This window comes from Apium graveolens, chromosome 8 (assembly GCF_009905375.1).
Source record: "Apium graveolens cultivar Ventura chromosome 8, ASM990537v1, whole genome shotgun sequence".
Classification (NCBI taxonomy): domain Eukaryota; kingdom Viridiplantae; phylum Streptophyta; class Magnoliopsida; order Apiales; family Apiaceae; genus Apium; species Apium graveolens.
In genome coordinates, this window is record NC_133654.1 from 59550302 (window position 1) to 59569127 (window position 18826).

At 34.9% G+C, this 18826-nt stretch overlaps 1 protein-coding gene and 1 long non-coding RNA gene across 21 annotated transcripts; one reads left to right on the forward strand and one right to left on the reverse strand.

Moving 5' to 3' along the window:
• Positions 1-7201: 7201 nt before the first annotated feature.
• LOC141678377 (uncharacterized) lies at positions 7202-15345 on the forward strand. Of its 20 annotated transcripts, none has more exons than XR_012557731.1 (7): positions 8302-8437; positions 8574-9894; positions 10079-10363; positions 10922-11027; positions 11544-13019; positions 13205-13365; positions 14798-15345. It is a non-coding gene; the product is annotated as an uncharacterized LOC141678377 (long non-coding RNA). The 20 variants fall into 20 exon arrangements; XR_012557717.1 differs by lacking the exons at positions 10079-10363; positions 11544-13019 and having other exon boundaries at positions 8574-8648; positions 8736-8787; positions 8920-9118; XR_012557722.1 differs by lacking the exons at positions 10079-10363; positions 11544-13019 and adding an exon at positions 7202-7528 and having other exon boundaries at positions 8285-8437; positions 8574-9118.
• On the reverse strand, positions 8280-12247 carry LOC141678376 (potassium channel KAT3). Its single transcript, XM_074484677.1, has 11 exons — positions 12069-12247; positions 11780-11995; positions 11533-11688; positions 11375-11432; positions 10971-11288; positions 10105-10344; positions 9786-9884; positions 9654-9686; positions 9381-9566; positions 8616-9291; positions 8280-8422 (listed from the first exon to the last, which is right to left on the reverse strand). The coding sequence occupies exons 1-11, from the start codon at positions 12245-12247 to the stop codon at positions 8280-8282; spliced, it is 2304 nt and encodes a 767-aa protein (XP_074340778.1).
• Positions 15346-18826: the final 3481 nt, after the last annotated feature.

The following is an 18826-nucleotide window of genomic DNA, read 5'->3' on the forward strand; positions in this document are numbered from 1 at the left end:
TAATACCCATGAAGCTGTAGTACAAGTAGAACAACCATAACATAATGTACAACCTGTCACTAATACCGCACCAGTGCCTCGTCGTAGTGGGAGGGTTGTTCAACAGCCTGATAGATTCATGTTTTTGGGTGAGTCTTCAGACTTGGTCTCTGGTGAACATGATGATGATCCCCGTACATACGAAGAGGCAGCACAAGACAAAGATGCAGATCTTTGGCAAAAGGCGATGGAATCTGAGATAGAATCAATGTATTCTAATCAGGTCTGGGAGCTCGTGGAACCACCCAAAGGTATAAAACCTATTGGATGTAAGTGGATCTACAAGAAAAATAGGGGATTAGATAAAAAGCTGAAAGCCTGGAAAGCAAGACTTGTTGCGAAAGGGTATACTCAGAAAGAAGGTATCGATTATGAGGAAACCTTTTCACCGGTAGTCATGCTTAAGTCAATCCATATTCTTTTATCTATAGCAGCTCATCTCGATTATGAGATTTGGCAAATGGATGTCAAGACAGCTTTTCTTAATGGAAGTCTTGAAGAAACCATCTATATGCAGCAACCAAAAGGATTCATTAAGGAAGGCCAAGAGCATCTGGTATGTAAGCTTAAGAGGTCTATTTATGGACTTAAACAAGCTTCTAGAGACTGGAATATTCATTTTGATCAGGCAGTCCAGTCATATGGATTTGATCAAAGTCCAAGCGAATCGTGCGTGTATAAGAGAAGTGAAGTTAATGCAGTGGTTTTTCTAGTACTATATGTAGATGATATTTTACTCATTGGAAACAATGTTGAGATGTTGTCATCAGTAAAGGCATGGTTGTTCAAACAATTTGACATGAAGGACTTAGGTGAAGCGGCATACATCCTTGGGATCAAAGTTATAAGGGATCGCAAGAAAAGGATGTTGGCTTTATCTCAAGAGCCCGACATTGATGAAGTATTAGATCGTTTTAACATGCAGAACTCCAAGAAAGGTTTTCTACCTTTTAAGCATGGAGTTGCTCCATCTAAGAAGCAGTGACCTTCGACACCTAAGGATATAGAGAGCATGAAAGCAGTTCCTTATGCTTCAGCATGTGGAAGCTTAATATATGTTATGTTATGTACGAGGCCTGACATCTGCTTTGTTGTAGGCATGGTTAGTAGATATCAGTCGAACCCAGGTCAGGAACATTGGAGTGTAATAAAAAGTATACTCAAGTACCTGAGAAGGACTAAGGAGTATATGTTAATTTACAAGGCCTCAGATCTATTTCCTTTGTGATATACTGATTCAGATTTCCAATCAGATAGGGATAAGAGGAAATCAACCTCGGGATATGTTTTTACTTTGGGAGGTGGAGCCGTTATATGGAGGAGTGTAAAGCAGAAATACATTGCAGACTCCACCATGGAGGCCGAGTACGTGGCGGCCTCTGAGGCTGCCAAGGAGGCTGTATGGTTCAGGAACTTCCTTTTGGACTTAGATGTGGTACCTAATTTGCCTAGGAGCTTGACGGTATATTGTGATAACACTGGTGCTTTGGCAAATTCAAAGGAACCGTGAGACCACAAAGCAGCTAAACATATTGAACGTAAATATCATCTCATACGAGGAATCGTAAAGCGAGGGGATATAGTTGTGGCTCACATATCATCAGAAGACAACCGAGCAGATCCTTTCACAAAGAGCTTGCCAACCAAGGTTTTTGACAAGCATGTGGAAGCGATAGGAGTCAGATGGATGGACACATAGATTTTTATGTAATAGTGGATTAAATAAACACTGATGTACACATAGAATATTTTGAGTATAAGTGGGAGATTGTTAGTGTATACTAAAAATATTTATTTAAAGTATGTACATTTATTTCTGGCCAGTTTATTTGAGAATCATTTGAATGTTTACATGTTGTCTAATATTATATATTGTGAACAATCTAGTATCAAATGGGATACAAAATATTAGATTGTTAAATACGGTTATATAATATAATAAGGTTCACAGCACAGGTGGTGTTGGACAATCCACTGGTATGGCTGTAGTATTATTTAGATTAGTTTATATTGACTAATAAATAATACTAGTATACTTTGTGTATATTGAACATGATCAAATTTAGAATTGTTCCCTTAATACTGATTAAGAAGGAGAACTAAGATTCTATGTTATTATTAATGCTTAGGTTCTTAATCCGGAAATAGTAATTGACACGTGTATATTATTTACATGCTTTGATTTATATATGAAATAATTCTTTTGAATTATATCATTATATTTTGGGTGATGGAATTATATACATGGTGGATATTATTTATTGAAGGAATCCATGTCCTGATAATATTCGGGTTAATGATGTCCCCTTGAAAGCTCAAAAAGATTTAATTATGTGAAACCCTGCAGGTGGAATTTATTCTGGCATAATTAAATAAAGGTTGAGTGGATGATCAAAGATAAAAGATATTAATTAAATAAATTATCAGTAATTTATTTAATTAATGGACATATGATATTTTAAACATGGGGAATTTAATAAGCAAATAATATTGGAACCAAATTAATTAAATTACGGTATTAGGAAAGGTAGTGCAAATATTAATTCTTTAGTGGATTGAATTAATATTTAATTACATTGGGCTAGGCTCAAGATGTAATTAGAAGGCCCAACCTAATTATCCATGGTCCCTATTGTAGCCTATATATATTCTTATTCTCTTCTTGCTTGAAATTGTGTGAAAACATATTGTAGCCACCAAGGAGCAAGAAGAGAGGATAACTTGAGAAGACGGAGGCCACACTTCGCTCAAGGGAATTTGGGAATACAATAGAAGAGCGTGGAATCAACCATTAACAAGGTAATCCTTTTTTCGTAATTTTTATCGTAAAACGTAGTAACACCCTAAGTCCGTGGTTCCCAATAGTCACACCATAAAAGACTATTTTCTTTGATGAAATAATGAGAGAGAGAATTATTTTCTAAATAGTTTAGAAAAAGAAATAATGATTAAAATAGTTTTAATTATTATTAAAGCATTTTATGAAGATAAAATGCGGGGCTAATATATATATATGGATATATTATAAAAACCCTAGGAGAGCCTTATAAATAGAATGAGATGGCTCATTCTAAAGACATACTTGGTTTTGTGAAAACCCTAAGAAGAGCTAGCCTCCATCTTCTTCCTCTCTCTCTCTTTCTCCCATAACTCCATTTTTATAAAAGCTTGGTTTTATAAAAAACTTCATCGAAGAGGATCATTCTTGGTGGATACCGGTAGAGTGCTTCACACACTGATGAGCAACTTCTAGCAACCATATTATAAACTTCTTTTGTTTGAGTAGCTCAAAATATTTTAGCTTGTAATCAACAGGCTCAAACTTCTTTTTACCAGAATCAGGCTTTCTACACTCACTAGCAAAATGACCTTCCAAGCCACATTTGAAATACTTGAATTTAGACTTATCAACCATGTTTCTGTTTGGCTTAGTTGCTCCAAACTTCTTCTTGAATTTTAGCTTGGCAAATCTCCTGGATAAGAATGTTAGATGCTCATCTATGTCATCCATGTCATCTTGGCTCAATTGTTCTTTATTTTCAGCTACCAGCCTTTTACCCTTGCTTTCACAGACCCTTGGATTTGATGTAGATTCAACAGCTTCAACTTTCATCTCCTTCTCATTTTCTTGTTCAGCAACTAGTGCAATGGATCCTCCTTTCTTCCTTCCTTTCTCCATCTTTTCATCTTGCTCTATTTCAAGCACATAGGTTTTTAGAATTCCATACAGTCTTTCCAAGGTGAATTCCTTGTAATCTTGAGAGTTTCTTAAAGAGACTGTCATGGGCTTCCATTCCTTTGGTAGAGATCTAAGGAATTTAAGGTTTGAGTCGTTTGCTTGATAGACCCTTCCATGTAACTTGAGGGCATTCAGTAGCTTCTAAAATCTACTCAATATGTCAGTGAGTGACTCACTTTCTTCACAGTGAAAATGCTCATATTGTTGAATCAAGAGCTGCATTTTGTTCTCTCTTACTTACTCAGTTCCATCACAGATAATTTGAATTGTGTCCCAAACCTCTTTTGTTGTTTTGCAGTTAATGATGTTGTCAAACATATCACCATCAACACCATTAAATAGTATGTTCATGGCCTTTTTATCTTTCCTGACTTGTTCAATGTCTGGATCAAACCATTCATGTCTGGGCTTTGGAACTGATGGTTCATTTCCTGTAGCAGCTCTCATGGGAACATGAGGACCTTTCTCAATGTAGTCCACATAAGCTTCATCTTGAGAAAGAAGATGTAGGTGCATCTTCACCTTCCAGTGGTGATAATTATCTTTGTCCAGAAATGGGATTTCACTCCAACATCCTTTCTGATCATCTTGCTGATTGTGGTGATCTTTACACTCTTTGTACCTCAAGAGCTTGCTCTGATACCAATTGTTATTCCCAAACAATGCAACAAGAATTACAGAAGGGGGGTTGAATGTAATTCTGGCTTCTTTTTCTGATTTTAAGAATGTTCTTACTTAATATATAACTGTGTTTGATTTTGCAAGAAGTGCGAAATGAAAATAAAATAGAAATCAAAACACAAGGCGTTAAAACTTTCTAGCGGATTTGAAATTATCCACCAGAGATATATATAAAGATGAGAACTCTGTGATGCTTGAATAGCACACAGCTGCTTACAAGTGAACTTACAGAATTACAGAGAAATGCTTAACAGTACTCTTTCTATCTCTCTGAAAATTGTGCTTACTTAGTTCTTTTGTTCTACTTACTACACTTGGTTTATATATTACCAAGTTATATGATAGTAAGACAAGACAATAAGACAAACTATATCTAGTCTAACTTCATGCTACTTCATTACTCTATCCAGCATCTTTGAATGTCTTCATAATTGCATGGAAATGGTAATGCTTCTTTGTTCCCTAAAACCTGTAATTATGCTGCCACATTCCATTTGCAAACACCCGACGCATGTGACTGTGTTGTCACTGTCAACTGCTATTTTGAATATGATCATCCGTCGGGACTATGTTGGTCATCCGTTGGGAGCCTTATTGATTATCCGTCGGTAGTCTTTATAGATCATCCATCGGTAGCCTTTCTGTCACTTGACTTCATTTCAGTTATACAAAATTACAAGACATCTTATATTTACAATTAGCCAACCTATTTTGGATATCAATCTAGTAGACAACATGATTTAAAGAATCTTACAGCATCTACCAATACATTATTGTTTGCAGAAATATGCTACAAGACTTATTGTTACATAAGCTACACTCTCGATGGATGTTCAGTTGTCATCCGTTGGGACTATAAAGTTCATCCGTCGGGACTATTTTAGAACATCCGTCAAGAGCTACAAAAACACTAAGTTAAATCTACTAAGGTGTTTTGTTCAACTTATCATCAAGTTCACAACATATTCCTAACAATCGATTCCACCATTGGATATATATTGGAATCATCAGTGTATTTCTTTATGACTTGATTGAGATCAGGGGGAGAAAATAAATAGTTGGTGAATATTTTTATAAGAATGAATTATCGTTGCCTCATCTTGATCCTAAAAAGGGGATGTTAATATGAACCAGAAGTTCATAAGATAATTCATTTATATATTATGACCAAAAATAGTGAATGTGTCACATACACCGACTACATATGCTCCAATAATATTAATAGAATGACAACCTCAAGATACTACTATTTCTAAAGAACGCCTGAAGCGTGATAGGCTAGTTGGTTCCATATCTTGTACAAGAAAAAAGTGAAAAGGAGCAATAATTGATGATGGCTAGATTAAGAAATCAATAACTTTTGAAGGATCTCAGGAAGAGATTATAAACATGACAAATTAGAGAGAATAAAAGATCTCGATATATTATGTCTTGTCCAGAATAAAGTGGAACCATCAATCGAATCGACGTCGATAATATTTATAGAACTTGACGTTATTGGTAATAATGAGGATCATGAAGCAGAATCTATTAGAAAATATTGACAAAATTGGCCAAAGAATAAAGGATATAATTGAGGCAATTATAAAGAAAATTTATTTGGATTGATAGTCTTTCCACACCTGAAGTTGTACAAATAGTGTGCACTACGAATCATTTTTCTCTTAAAATAGAGAAATTTTCTTTTTGAAACTGCAGATCACACACCTAAAGGTGTCAAGTCAGTGGAATATAGATGGTTATTTTTGTGTTAAACAAAATGAAATTTCAAAATTTATGAATGTAAAGCTCGGATAATCGTAGATGACCTTGTATAGGTTATAGTATCTTGTGGTGGATACGATTATTTGTTTGTTAAATAATCTCACCATATGTGACTGATTTAATTTAAGTTCTATATATGACCCACTTGACAATGAATATCCCGGAAGGATCTTAACTACCGGAAGCAGTCCAACAAATTCTCGAGAACGTACCCTCCTCTAATGAAAAAGGGGATTTGGACCATCAATCTGACATAAAACTATTTCACAAAATACATGTTATAAATGTATACTGAATTATAAGGACAACTCTTAAAGTCTCTGGCCAGATCAGATGGAAACTAGAATGCTCTGGCCAGATCAGATGGAAACTAGAATGTGTTTCTAGTTGACATTGAATTGAGTTGCACCTCATAATAAAAATACTTCATGCTATCTTATGTGATAAAGTGTTTCTTGGTGTATATATTAAGAAGAATTACTCTTGGATAAATGATAATTTTATTCAATCTCCACTAACCTATTCTATAAAGTTCTAAACTAATTTTGCAGGCGGAAAGTGATAGGGAATCAAAAATTGAATAAGTTATAGTGGAGATTTTCTTTTGCTATGAATTTAATTATTGCAGGCAATTTTTAACAAGGCAGCATCACATGAAAGGAATGATGATTAAAGGAATCCAACAGATTTCTTCACAAAGGCATTTCCTATCACTTCATTCGAGAAATTAGTACACATGATCGGGATGTGCAGACTTCGAGATCTATGTTTATATCCATAGTCATGTCAAAATGAGGGGGAGATATAATACGTTCATTATTACACATGCAACACATGTACTCTTTTCACTTCACTAGGGTTTTTTCCACGGGGTTTTTTCTAGTAAGGTTTTAACAAGGCATGGTGTTCTTATGAATCATCTAAGGGGGTATTATGTAATAAATAGATGACTCTTAGCCTTTCATATAGTTATCTTTATTATTAGCAACCTTTGGCTCTCCATTTTCCTTGTAACATCCCTTGTGCCAGCCTGTATAAGGTACTTTGTTTATGGGTGAGAAATGAGAATGACAAGAGATCATATATATTAATTTTATAACAAAAACAAATTTCTTTCTCCTGTGAAACTGAGAGACTAGAAATTGTGAGGCCTGATCCATCCCCTTTCTGCACACGAATAGCCAAGAATATCAGAAACTGAAATCCCTAGCTGTTAAAATTGCTCGATTTTATCGGTTTTTCCCCCTTTGCATTGAATAAGGTACACAACACTAACGCTTAACTTCACTGATGATCACTGCACAGGTGCGTCAACTGAATTTTTATATACTGTGTGCGAGTTAGAATTTAGCTGAAATTTTATGGAATTTCACTGATATATCATCATCCAAAATTAAACAAGTATAAAATTCGTGTATAACTAAACATAGTTACAAATGAGAATTAGAGAAAGAACTATAATTAAAATTTTACCCCAGTACTATGTACAAACTAGCTTGTCTTTGGTTCTAAAATTGGCTTTTAGCACTACTATAACGAGACACAGTTGAGGCTATGCTCTTGGATGAATTACTGAAAAATCTGTATTTGCTGTTCTAATGCAGTAAAATATATTTTATTGATGAGTACCATGCAAGCGAATTTTCTTCCGATTACACAACACGGGGGAAATGTTAAGTAACTTAGTCTCAGAATAACTACTAAACTATCTTACACTCTGTGGTTATTCAAACACAGCCATGTGATTGACATAGTTGATTGTTATTTTCTATAGCAATAGAAAGCCTCATTGTTGAATTGTTATATTGTACTTGGCCTCAAGTTGATAATTATCTTTTGTAACCCTGCATCCAACTCATTCTGAAATTTATATATGACTGAAGGGTTTTTTCAAACCACCTTGCTTTTGTGTAGTGCTTATAATCGATTAATTGATTTTCAATTTTATGGTATCAGCGATCCCTCCAAGCAAATTATGATTGATTTTTGTAACCTATGTCTATTACAATAATCAGATATACAACTAATAAAGCTAGCTAATGAGCTCTCTTAATGTTCAAGGCCACATATCACTCATTGTTTCATACTGCTCTGGAATGAGAAACAAATGGTCACCATCCCTAACTACACTCAAGTCATCTATCTCTGCATTCTCTGAGTTAACCATCTTTGTGAAATTGTAGCCTCCAAATTTTTGACCTGCATTTTAGCAAGGTACAGATGACAAAACTATTGAGCATCAATGAAGGAAAGCAGTATTAAAAATGACCGTACTTGATAAAAGGTGGACCTTTACTTTAAAGATTATTTGATTATTCTGATGTGAGTTTACTTGCTACTTCAATTTCAGGTTTATTTTCAAGTTTCATCATGGTCATGATTAAAAGTTTACCTGCAATTGTGAATAGCTCGTCAATTGAACCGGGTAAGTTGATTAGCTTTCCAAGCTGCTTTTTTGATGCGTTTTTCACGTGAATAGTGACTCTACTTGTATTCATTTTCTTGACTTCAGCCTCAACGGAATGGTTCAAGGTTTTTGAGCTAGAACGTATGGAATCTCTTAGGTAAGAAGTGGAACAAGTGGTGACTCCATTTTGTGTTTCTTTAAATTGGTTGTTCCTTGTGTCATAATTTGACTCTTCAAGAAAATCTATTTTCTGCTCATTTGTTGACCTTGTTTTTTGATAACTTAATAGAAGATCATAGATGCATTTGTTTCCTTGATGTTCTGCTAAAGTTATTGCTGTCCGTCCTTTGGCATCTGGCTTGTTCACATTTGCTCCACCTTCCAGCAATATCCGTACAGTTTCAGGATGACCCGTGCTCACAGCAAGATGCAGGGCTGTTTGATCATCCTCATCGGTTGACTTCACATCCATTCCATATCCACTAAAGGTCCTCCCATCCTTCACTGTAGCTACTGAATTCCTTTCTTGTATTAAAGATTCGCCACTTGGATTATATTGCTGATTTGCATGATAATAGATTTCTCCTGCTTGTACATCAAGCTGCTCTGAATAGATTGACGCAGGACGTTTATGACTCTGTAGCCCTGAGTTTTCAAGTTCCTATGAATTGAAAATGAATATATTACCTTAATAAGATTTAACTTTTATAAAGTAATTTAAGCGTAAAAGCTGACTGATTTTTACTGTACCTGGTAAAAGTTATTCATAATTATACGTCCATCGTCTGAATTTTCATGAATTATATTCATCAGCGCATTTCTGTTCAGCCTTAATATTTGAGAGATCTCAGTTGTTCGGGCTGTGTATGGTTGTGGCCTGTGGCACAGAACTCCTATTTCTCCAAACAATTCTCCTGCTAGAACCTTGCCTATGACCTGTAATTTTGTTGTAACAAGAATTAAATTCAAGGATATAAGGTCCCTGTATAGTAAAGTTAAGGCACATGCTCAAAACCAACTTACTTGATCATGTCCATCAATATTCACAATCAGATCCTGCCGCAATAATTATGGACAAACAAGAGATGTAAGAATCTAGCACTACTAAGTCTATGTTGATATGGAAGAAGATGACCGGATGAGTTATAAACTTACCACTGCTCCTGAAACCAGGATATACATATCCATTGGAGCTTCATTTTGTAGGATCACATCTTCTTTTGGTGGGAAGTACTCGGCTTCCAGTTCAGTAACCTTCATTAAGGTGTTATATCTTTCTATTAGATCTTAATATTTTATAGGTATGACATAAATTATTGTGTGGGCGTGTGTGTGTGTGTGTGGGCATGTATCAGTTATAACTATCAAAAACCTCTATTCACGGACTTAACTAGCTCATGCTATGTTTATAATAGCATAAAGGTGTTCCTATTTGATTTTTATGTTAGAACGTTTAAGAACGAAGAAGGATTACCAACTGGAATAGGTTATCATGTGAAAGCCCCTGGAAAAGTCTGGCATTTTGAATGATCGGAAAGAAGAGATGATGTGAAATACTAGATCGGATGGCTTTTGGCAGGCTACTCAAGGTATCTTGCTGTTTCAGACCATCTGTTCTGAACTTGAGACATATGTGTGACAAAAGTTGGTTCTGAATGGAAGGCGGCAATCGATTCCGCTTCGCAAATTCGGAAGCAGCTCCAACGGTGTCTCTCTGCAGAATACCGATACAAGTAATCAGTTATGCATAAAAATTTCCATCTCAAGAAATAAGTGATCATCCCCAAAATGATTATAACAGCACAAGTGCGACTGTATTTTTTCACGAACATATCTCTGTGGCACATTAAAATCTTCAGAGGATTGTTAACAATGTGGCTTAAAATATTTTCCACAGAGACACAGGAGAGGATTAATATCTAAGCAACTGAGGAGAATTAGAGATATTTTGCCCAAAGAATCTTAGTAGTAGATGTTATATAAGATTGTAATGCTAGTATTAACTTTGAAATTCTTTATTGTGCATAAAAGTAGATTGGCTCGTCGAGTTTGTGTCCTTTTTGCAAATCATTTGAAATTGCTGTGTGTTTGGGGATCATATAATTCAGACATTTAAAAGCATCTCATTATAAGTGTGTAAATGTATGTATACATATAATATTCTTTACTAAAAAAATAATTTTTTTTCTGGACTTTATCAATACCTATTCTGATTTTTTAAACATTTTTTGCCTAATCCATGTCAAATTCATTGATTGAAATGAATAATCTCATTTCTTTTACTTGGACAGATCAGGAGACTGCTAAAAAACAGTAAAAGAATGTGGAAGGAGGACATACAAAGTCTCTGGTGCGGCTGGTCCAGTGAACAACAAGGTTTGTCATGTTTCCTATGAGGTATGATGTCAATCCCAAGTTAAATAACATGTAGACGATATCAAAGAGCATCTCCCCTGTGTTTTCTGCATGCAAGTCGCCGTATCCAGTTGTAGTTAGTGTAACAATGGACCAATACATTGAAGTTACATATCTTTTCCATAAGCTTTCTTCCTTAAAATTTGGGTACACTGCACCGATCCAGGTTCTTTCTGGATTAGGATGTCTATCTGCAATCAAATAGTAAAAGCATCCAGCACAGTGTACTGCAAATAGAGTCACCTGTGGATTTAAACAGCATTGAGCTAATGTGTCTCATAAATATCTCTGTGTAGACTAGCTATACTATTGAAGAACATAGTGCTTACAGTGATGAGCTTTGTGCACCTAATCCAAAAGTAATTGAAGCGTATGTCCTTCTCAAGTCTAAAGGAAAGCAAACCGGCTTAGTGAAATGTTTATTTGGTCATCGTAATTAATCTCAAATGAAAAAAACCAAAAACATGTTTAAATTTTTGTGATGGACCTTGCAAACAGGGAACTGACTCGTCTGAGACGCCAGAGTCTGAGCATGTTTAGGACTTTAAAACCAACTCCGCTGCTATGTTTCGTAAGTAAGAGACTCAGAGGCTGTAATGGTGCTGTTGAGCAGACATCAAAAATAAACCAGGTCGATATGTACCTGTTATTAAGTTAGGATCAGGAAAGTGTCAAGTAGGAATTTACACTGCAGTAACTTACTGAAATTATAAATGTGATCGACTCATATCGACCTTACTGCTATCTTCTTGCGTCTATCAACAAGAAGATAAGATTGGCTATCAACATATGCCACAAAGAAGGTGAGCATGATATCAATAGCAAAGAAACCATTGACAATATTGTCAAAAATGAAAAGCGCATCCTGCTTGTAAGTCAGAAACGCAAACTGAAACGGACATATCCAAGCCGAATAAATGACGAGGATGACAAGAAACATCTCCCAGGCCCTGAAATGATGACAACAAAGTTAGAAGAGAATTATGACACGTGGTAATTAACGATCAGGAGATGATAGGTTACCTGTAACGAGGATTAAATGGCGAAATTATATTCTTTCGAAGTTTAGTTCCTTGATTTATGTTGGCTCCAAGAGATGGAAGGAGGCCATTAGAGAAGAAGCTGCTTTGAGCTCCTGTACGAGTTTGGAAGTCATCAACACAGAACCGTTGTAAGAAGTATTTGGGGCAGGTAAATGACATTGCAGGACTCGACTTTCTCACTACCCGCTACAGTAGAGATAGTTAATCTTGAAGAGGTTATCTCACGGGAGAGTATATATATAAGCAGAAAAAGTAGAGGTATTGGCACGGGTAAAGACTTTCACTTGTACTTGTCCTCTTTTAGGCTTCATTTAATATGCTTCATTCATATTTGGAAAGGCTATACAGCTAGCATGTCAACAAGGTTAGAACAGAAACGAGGGAAGATTCTAAATAATGAAGTTCTGCACAAGAAGGGCAGCAACAGATATGACAAAAAGTGCAGCGCAAAAACTGGCAAATAGTTAAGCTGTTGGACAAGGAGCTCTCTGTTAAATACTTGCAGAGATAATCCACGAGAGACTGGAAAAATGGAACATGGTCTAGTTGGTGATAATGGTGTAAGCTTCATCATCAGAAGTTATGGAGATGTGAATAATGTACAGACAAAGAACTCCTTTAGGACAAATATGAGTGAACATATAATGGTGTTATCTTATCAAGCTCTAGAAACGGACCAGACAACCATAGTAGGATGTAAGGAAGGGTTTCGTTTGGTTGATGCCACGTGGACCACTAGGAACTTGTTCAATTGACATCGAGGATTCTCTGAACAACTCAATTTATAAAACTCTCTCTAGGATTAAGAAGGCTGTTCGTTGATGCAACGCAATTACAACCATATGAGTCAAATAGATTCCCGCCATATAAACAACGGTCCCTCCCTTTTTCTCTCTCTCGAGGTTTGCATTGCCTAATTTATGATAAGCAGGTGATATCGATCTACCATTTAGTAACAGCTTAGATGCGTTCGATTATCCTTTCAAATATATCATGTGAAATTTCTATCTGAGGGCACTATGACTTCTGGATTGCTCTTTAAAGCCATGTCAAACTTAATATGAGTTGTGGAAATTTTTTGTCTGTTCTGATTATTTGCTACATTTATGAATACAGGTGAATATGTAATGTGAGATAACTACTGATATACACTTCACGGAGGAAATGCTTGACCCAGAAAGGGAGCCGACAAATTTTTAATGAATCTATAGATGGAACTACGGAAGTCATAAAATCATGGTATGGGCAGATATTTTGCAAATCTGTCATTTATTTTGGTATGTACAAATCTTTACATTCATTTTCATATTTATTAGTAATTATATTTATGTAAAAGTTATTTAATCTTCTCTCCCCGTAGGCCCTAAATCTTGCATAGAATCACATAATCTACAAGTTAAATATCTCAACTGGACAATCATTGTGGCAAACTCATCACCCGATTATTCATACGAGTGGTCATACAGAGTATCAGAAAGCTATGCGTGTCTCTATGTCTGAACTAAAGTTTGTCATTATTGCGGACTTAATAAAATGTAAATATTAATTTGATATAAAATTCACTACCTAATCATATAAAACTTCTTCTGGGGATAAAGTTTAAATTTGGCATGAGCAGATGCATGTGACTATGATCTTTTAGGGGTCAAATAATCTCCCTTAGTCTTTAAATGTTTCAGAGTTTAATTTAGTTGGTCCTACTGATGATCCTCGTGAGAATCCCATGCTTTTGGAGGAGATTGAATGGACTTCATACAATTTAATGTAATAGTCTACTGTAGATGGAGTCACAGGAAAAATGGTATATATAAAGATAAAAGTTAACAAAAGGACATATCTTCATTTTCTTTCTGTGACTATCTTAGAGAATAATTAAGAAAGTTGATTAGAAATTTCCCACTCGTAAATAAAAAGTGAAATGTTTTTATGCTTGCACTCCATTAAGATGAACTGTAGTTAATTCTTATCTTAAACAAGGTTCTGCATATTACGAAAGTGATTAACACTTTGGCTCTATAATCTGAAAACAACAGTTACTACATCTGTATTACTCCAAAACTTCTAGGTTTTGTAATGTAAAAGAATAAAAGCGCTGAGTTGTCTAATTAATTCCTGATCAGGAGTTGCTTTAGCAAAATTAGCCTATTATTCTTATGAGGTGTCATTACATAATAGCAGATTACCAATCTTATATATACGCTTTTGAGTAAAATCTCTGAAGCACTTTATGATGCTATTTGGTAATATTTTAGTTAAAACCAAAAAAAAATTGACTTGATAATAATAAATTGCAACAACTAATTGTGTTTAATGCACAGAACTGTATTGTTATATATTGTTACCTGTAGTTTTATGGAGGACACTGGTTTGAGTTGTTTTTTTCTTGGTTTTTAATATTAGGAAGAAGTATTGGTTCAGTCTATCTGTTCAATGATGAATATTAGGTGCAAGTAAGTTGTAGCAAATGTGGTTAGATGAAAGTCAGTTCACGGACCATATGCCCCCAGTCCCATTCAATAAGAGTATAGTACTAAACGTGGTCCAGTTGATAAAAATTGAGATATATATGCTTGGCTTGTGTGTACATATAGAGAAGAAGAGGCACTAAATAAAAGTGTGCAAGCATTGTGGTGTTATCCCAAGTCTGAGAAATTGTCTTGAGGATATGAGTAGTCAATTAATTCCATTCGCATGAATAACATTTTGTAGGTGTCGAGAAACAAATCAGCTTGAGCTTGGCTTTTGACTCAAAACGGACAAACTCATACTAATGGGTGTGTTTGCGCAGTGAAACAACATGTTATAATGATCATAGATTTGTAAATATTAATTCATCATAGGTTTGAGTTAAATAAATAAGCAATAATACCATAGAGCACATGTCGCTGGCCATGATTACGGGTAGATTGAGAAAACATTTTCATGTTCATAATGGATCTTGTTCGAAAGAATGAGACATACTGATTAGCCTTCAAGAACCTGACATTGAATTGGAACATGATGGACCTGACTACAGAACAATCAAAAGATTGTCCTTTGCCTAATGTGTGATGGTAATGCTTGAATATTTTCATGGCTATGGCAGGTTGCCTGGTTCCATATACACACATGATATATGAATCCCATGTGAAGAGCCACTTTCATGGTCCACATCTTTTTAGTGGTAGGCAACTTAAGCCACTCATCTTTTGAGAGTTATCCCTGTGACTTCAAGTTTCTTCTTATTGGTAACCATCTCAAATTTGTCAATTACAATCTGGGATTGTCAGCCTGAGCATATCTTTTGTATACGAGGCTTTTTATACCAAACAAGATGGAATTTGTTCGTTTAAAATTTTCATCTTTGAAAAATAACTGTATACGAAAAGGACGTAGGCACAAATTATTAGCCAGAGTTTGTTCAGAATGCCTCTCTGCCTAGATAATTTATCCAAGAATTAGATTTTTTTTTCTTATTGGGAAAAATTTAATCCCGGGTTTCCGCTGTGAAACTTGTATTATTTGGTGGAAAGCAAGATTTGAAAGGGTTTATATTCTTGCTCATGGATACATGTGCTCACTAAAATTTGAATCCTTTGACCTCCTCGAGAGAGTGTAATATACTCCCAATTGTCATATTTAACTTCAACAAGTCAAATTGAATATAATTTGACAGAATTTTATTCATATTTTATATTTGAACAAAAATAAAAAAAAATTATATTATTGGAAAGTAGATTTAATTTACATTAAAATATTAATATTTAGTTTTTTTTCAAAATAATACTACGTCAGTCCCACAGCCAATTGTTATCGTTTTCGAGAGAGTGTTCTGCACGCATCTTAAGATGAATATAAAGTATAGTTGTATAATGTTTTATTAAAATTTTCTTTTTTCTCAATAAAAATAGAATGTTTAAACTTTTATTTAGAAAAAGAAATTTTTTTAAAAAAATTAGAATTATACTTTCGATTCATCTTAAAATGTATGTCCGACACTCTCATAAAAACGATAACAATTGGGGGACGGATGGAATATAAGAATAATATTAATCTTTGTGATAACTAAATAGAGACGAAGGGATTACCGCCGGAGTGCTGCGCCTTTGATTACTTGTGTTGTATTCTCTATTGGGCATATAGAATTTGAAGAAACATGCAAATACCATGTGCATTTAGATTATAATTGGATGGACTAAGAAAAATTTCTAACTAAAAAGTATTCATGTTAAGCATATGAACTAGGCAACTTAAATTCACAACTTGAATATTAGTCCATACAAATGTTTGGTGGCCCTCGAGGCCTTGAATGATTCACTTGAACTCGCATAGTTTAGTGAGTTGGACTCGGTACAGACAAGGAACTCGTGTTATATGAGCATCAAAGTATCAAGCTAATAATGGAAGAAGGTTGAGTTGTCTTTCTTAGTAAATGTCAAACATGGACACCCTTTTTTAATATGATTTCAAATGCTACATCGGATTGTCAGGAGTTTTTTTATATCCAAAATTTAATTTTATGCGTTGGGTTGTAGCTTTAGATCGGTATAGTCTAAAAATACAAGATATTAGTAAATAAATTTCGGTATAATCTAAGGTCCTAAACATACAAGATGTTAGTATACAAATTTAACAAGAAGCATGGTTTTAAAAATTGTCGATTTATACAAGAATTGTTATAAGGTGCTCGGCCGATTTAATTTTAAAATCCGACTATATCAAGCTTAATAAGTTATATATTTTTATATACAAAGAACAATTGCTTTGTGCTCCGGTTGATTATTTCCATTATTTCACAATAACCCGATTAAACTTTACGTCGATTAATCCAGATTATCGATTTTTATCTCATTATCAATAACTAATATAATAGCTCAATTTGTTAATCAATTATTCATTGCCGTAATTTCATAAAGGTCTTAACTACAAAGGTTTAGCTACATTCCATCTGTCCTCTAGTTTTTGGTTTATATAGTAATTAGTTACATCATTTCATTTCTCATGTTAATCTAATTATCTCAAATAGATCAGTTGTGTAGCGACAGTTTTACACGTAAAATATTTGTTTTGAAGGTGGTGTATAATCAGAATGAATTTAAATTTATGATAAATTGTAATCACGATTAACATATAATTTCTTGAATGTGCAGAATAATTGAAAGATCAAAACAAATGAGAAGAAGACAATATGATAATGTTGACACCTTGAGTCGTGCACAATCAACACAAACACGTATGTATATATATATATGGGTGCCCTTCCACAACCACAGGTGGTTCTAATAACCACATGCCGCATTGTTACATTGCTGAAGCATAGCACTTTTGCTTCAATGCGGGTTACGTATTGTTACATTGCGGGAGCTCACCGGCTTTGACTCAATGCGGCTTGCGCAATGCTTCATTGCTGCAAATAATTTAGTTTTATTTTTAAATAATTGTAAAATAATAGATAATAAATATATAAATAATTTTAATTGATGCATAAATTTCTAATATATTTATTATTTGTTTGTTATATTTTTATTTTGTATTTATATATTTCTATTAATAAATTCTTTATTTTAACAAACTATTACTTAAAACTCGCGAAATTACAGAATAACCCCGGCCTCTGCAATGACCCATTGCAACCCCCGCAATGAGTCATTGCGGAAGACGAGACCCGGGTTTAACCCGTTTCTTCCTGAAATCCCTAATTTCATAATAACAAAAACCTAATTCTCATCTACTCCGGCGATTTCAGGCGATTTCGAGCGATTTCAACATCTACTTCGGTGATTCAGCTACTCAGGTATGATTCTCATCATCTACACACACGTATACATACACATAGTTACATACTACCGCAATGACCCATTGCTGCTTCCGCAATGACCCATTGCTGCTTCCGCAATGAGCCCTAGATATAAGTGAATCATTTGTCTGGAACAGGGGCTTGAATACTGCTTCCTTTGTTTTTCCCCGGTCTTTAATTCTCAATGCTTTAATTTCATGTGTTTTTATGATAGATGATGTTATATTAGGTTGAATGTGGTTGTTCTTTAGGTATAATTATCAAGATTATTGTTTACTGTATTTCATCTCTTGGGTGTTTATATGTTTGCAATTTTATGCTTGGTTGGTTGCTAAAAGGGTAGATGAGAATTTGTTATTATTGAATTTCGAGTTATGTTTTTTTTATTGCTAAAGAATTTGTTATTATAGAAAATAACGGTTTTATAAATGTTTCGTTTTTAAGTTGGGATTATATAGTATTTTTTATTGTGCACTTTGCAGTTACTATGGAGAATGAGTGCGGGCCTATTGTTGGATCACTCCTGACGATGCAGGATAATCATATTAGTACTGCCATATGGGCGGGAGGTGTGCGGGATAAGCTGGATGTACGGCAGTACACAACTAATCATCAACAGTGGATACTTTCGGATCCCCAACATGAGTTGCTGAGCTAATGGGGTTTCTCGGCTTTCATGAACAATCGTTCAGTTCCTCAAAACGATATTCGTTTGATAACGGCCTTAGTGGAGAGGTACTAATTTGTAATCAATTTTCTCATTTATTTGAATCGTCACTGGCAATGTTTGTGATGTTTGTGTATGAATGCAATTGCAGGTGGAGGCCAAAGACTAACACCTTTCACTTTCTGATAGTACATACAGCTCCTGGTAGGCCCACTCCTAAGCGCCTAACTCCATACAGCTCCTGGGAGGCCTACTCCTAAGCTCCTAACTCCATACAGCTCCTGGGAGGCCTACT

Excerpts from the sequence above, each read along its gene's own strand:
- LOC141678376 (XM_074484677.1), bottom strand. The coding sequence starts at position 12,247 with ATGTCATTTACCTGCCCCAAATACTTCTTACAACGGTTCTGTGTTGAT. Across the intron at positions 11,289-11,374 it reads GGTGCACAAAGCTCATCACT|GTGACTCTATTTGCAGTACA; the intron begins GTAAGCACTATG and ends TTAAATCCACAG. Across the intron at positions 9,292-9,380 it reads TTATGAATAACTTTTACCAG|GAACTTGAAAACTCAGGGCT; the intron begins GTACAGTAAAAA and ends TTCAATTCATAG.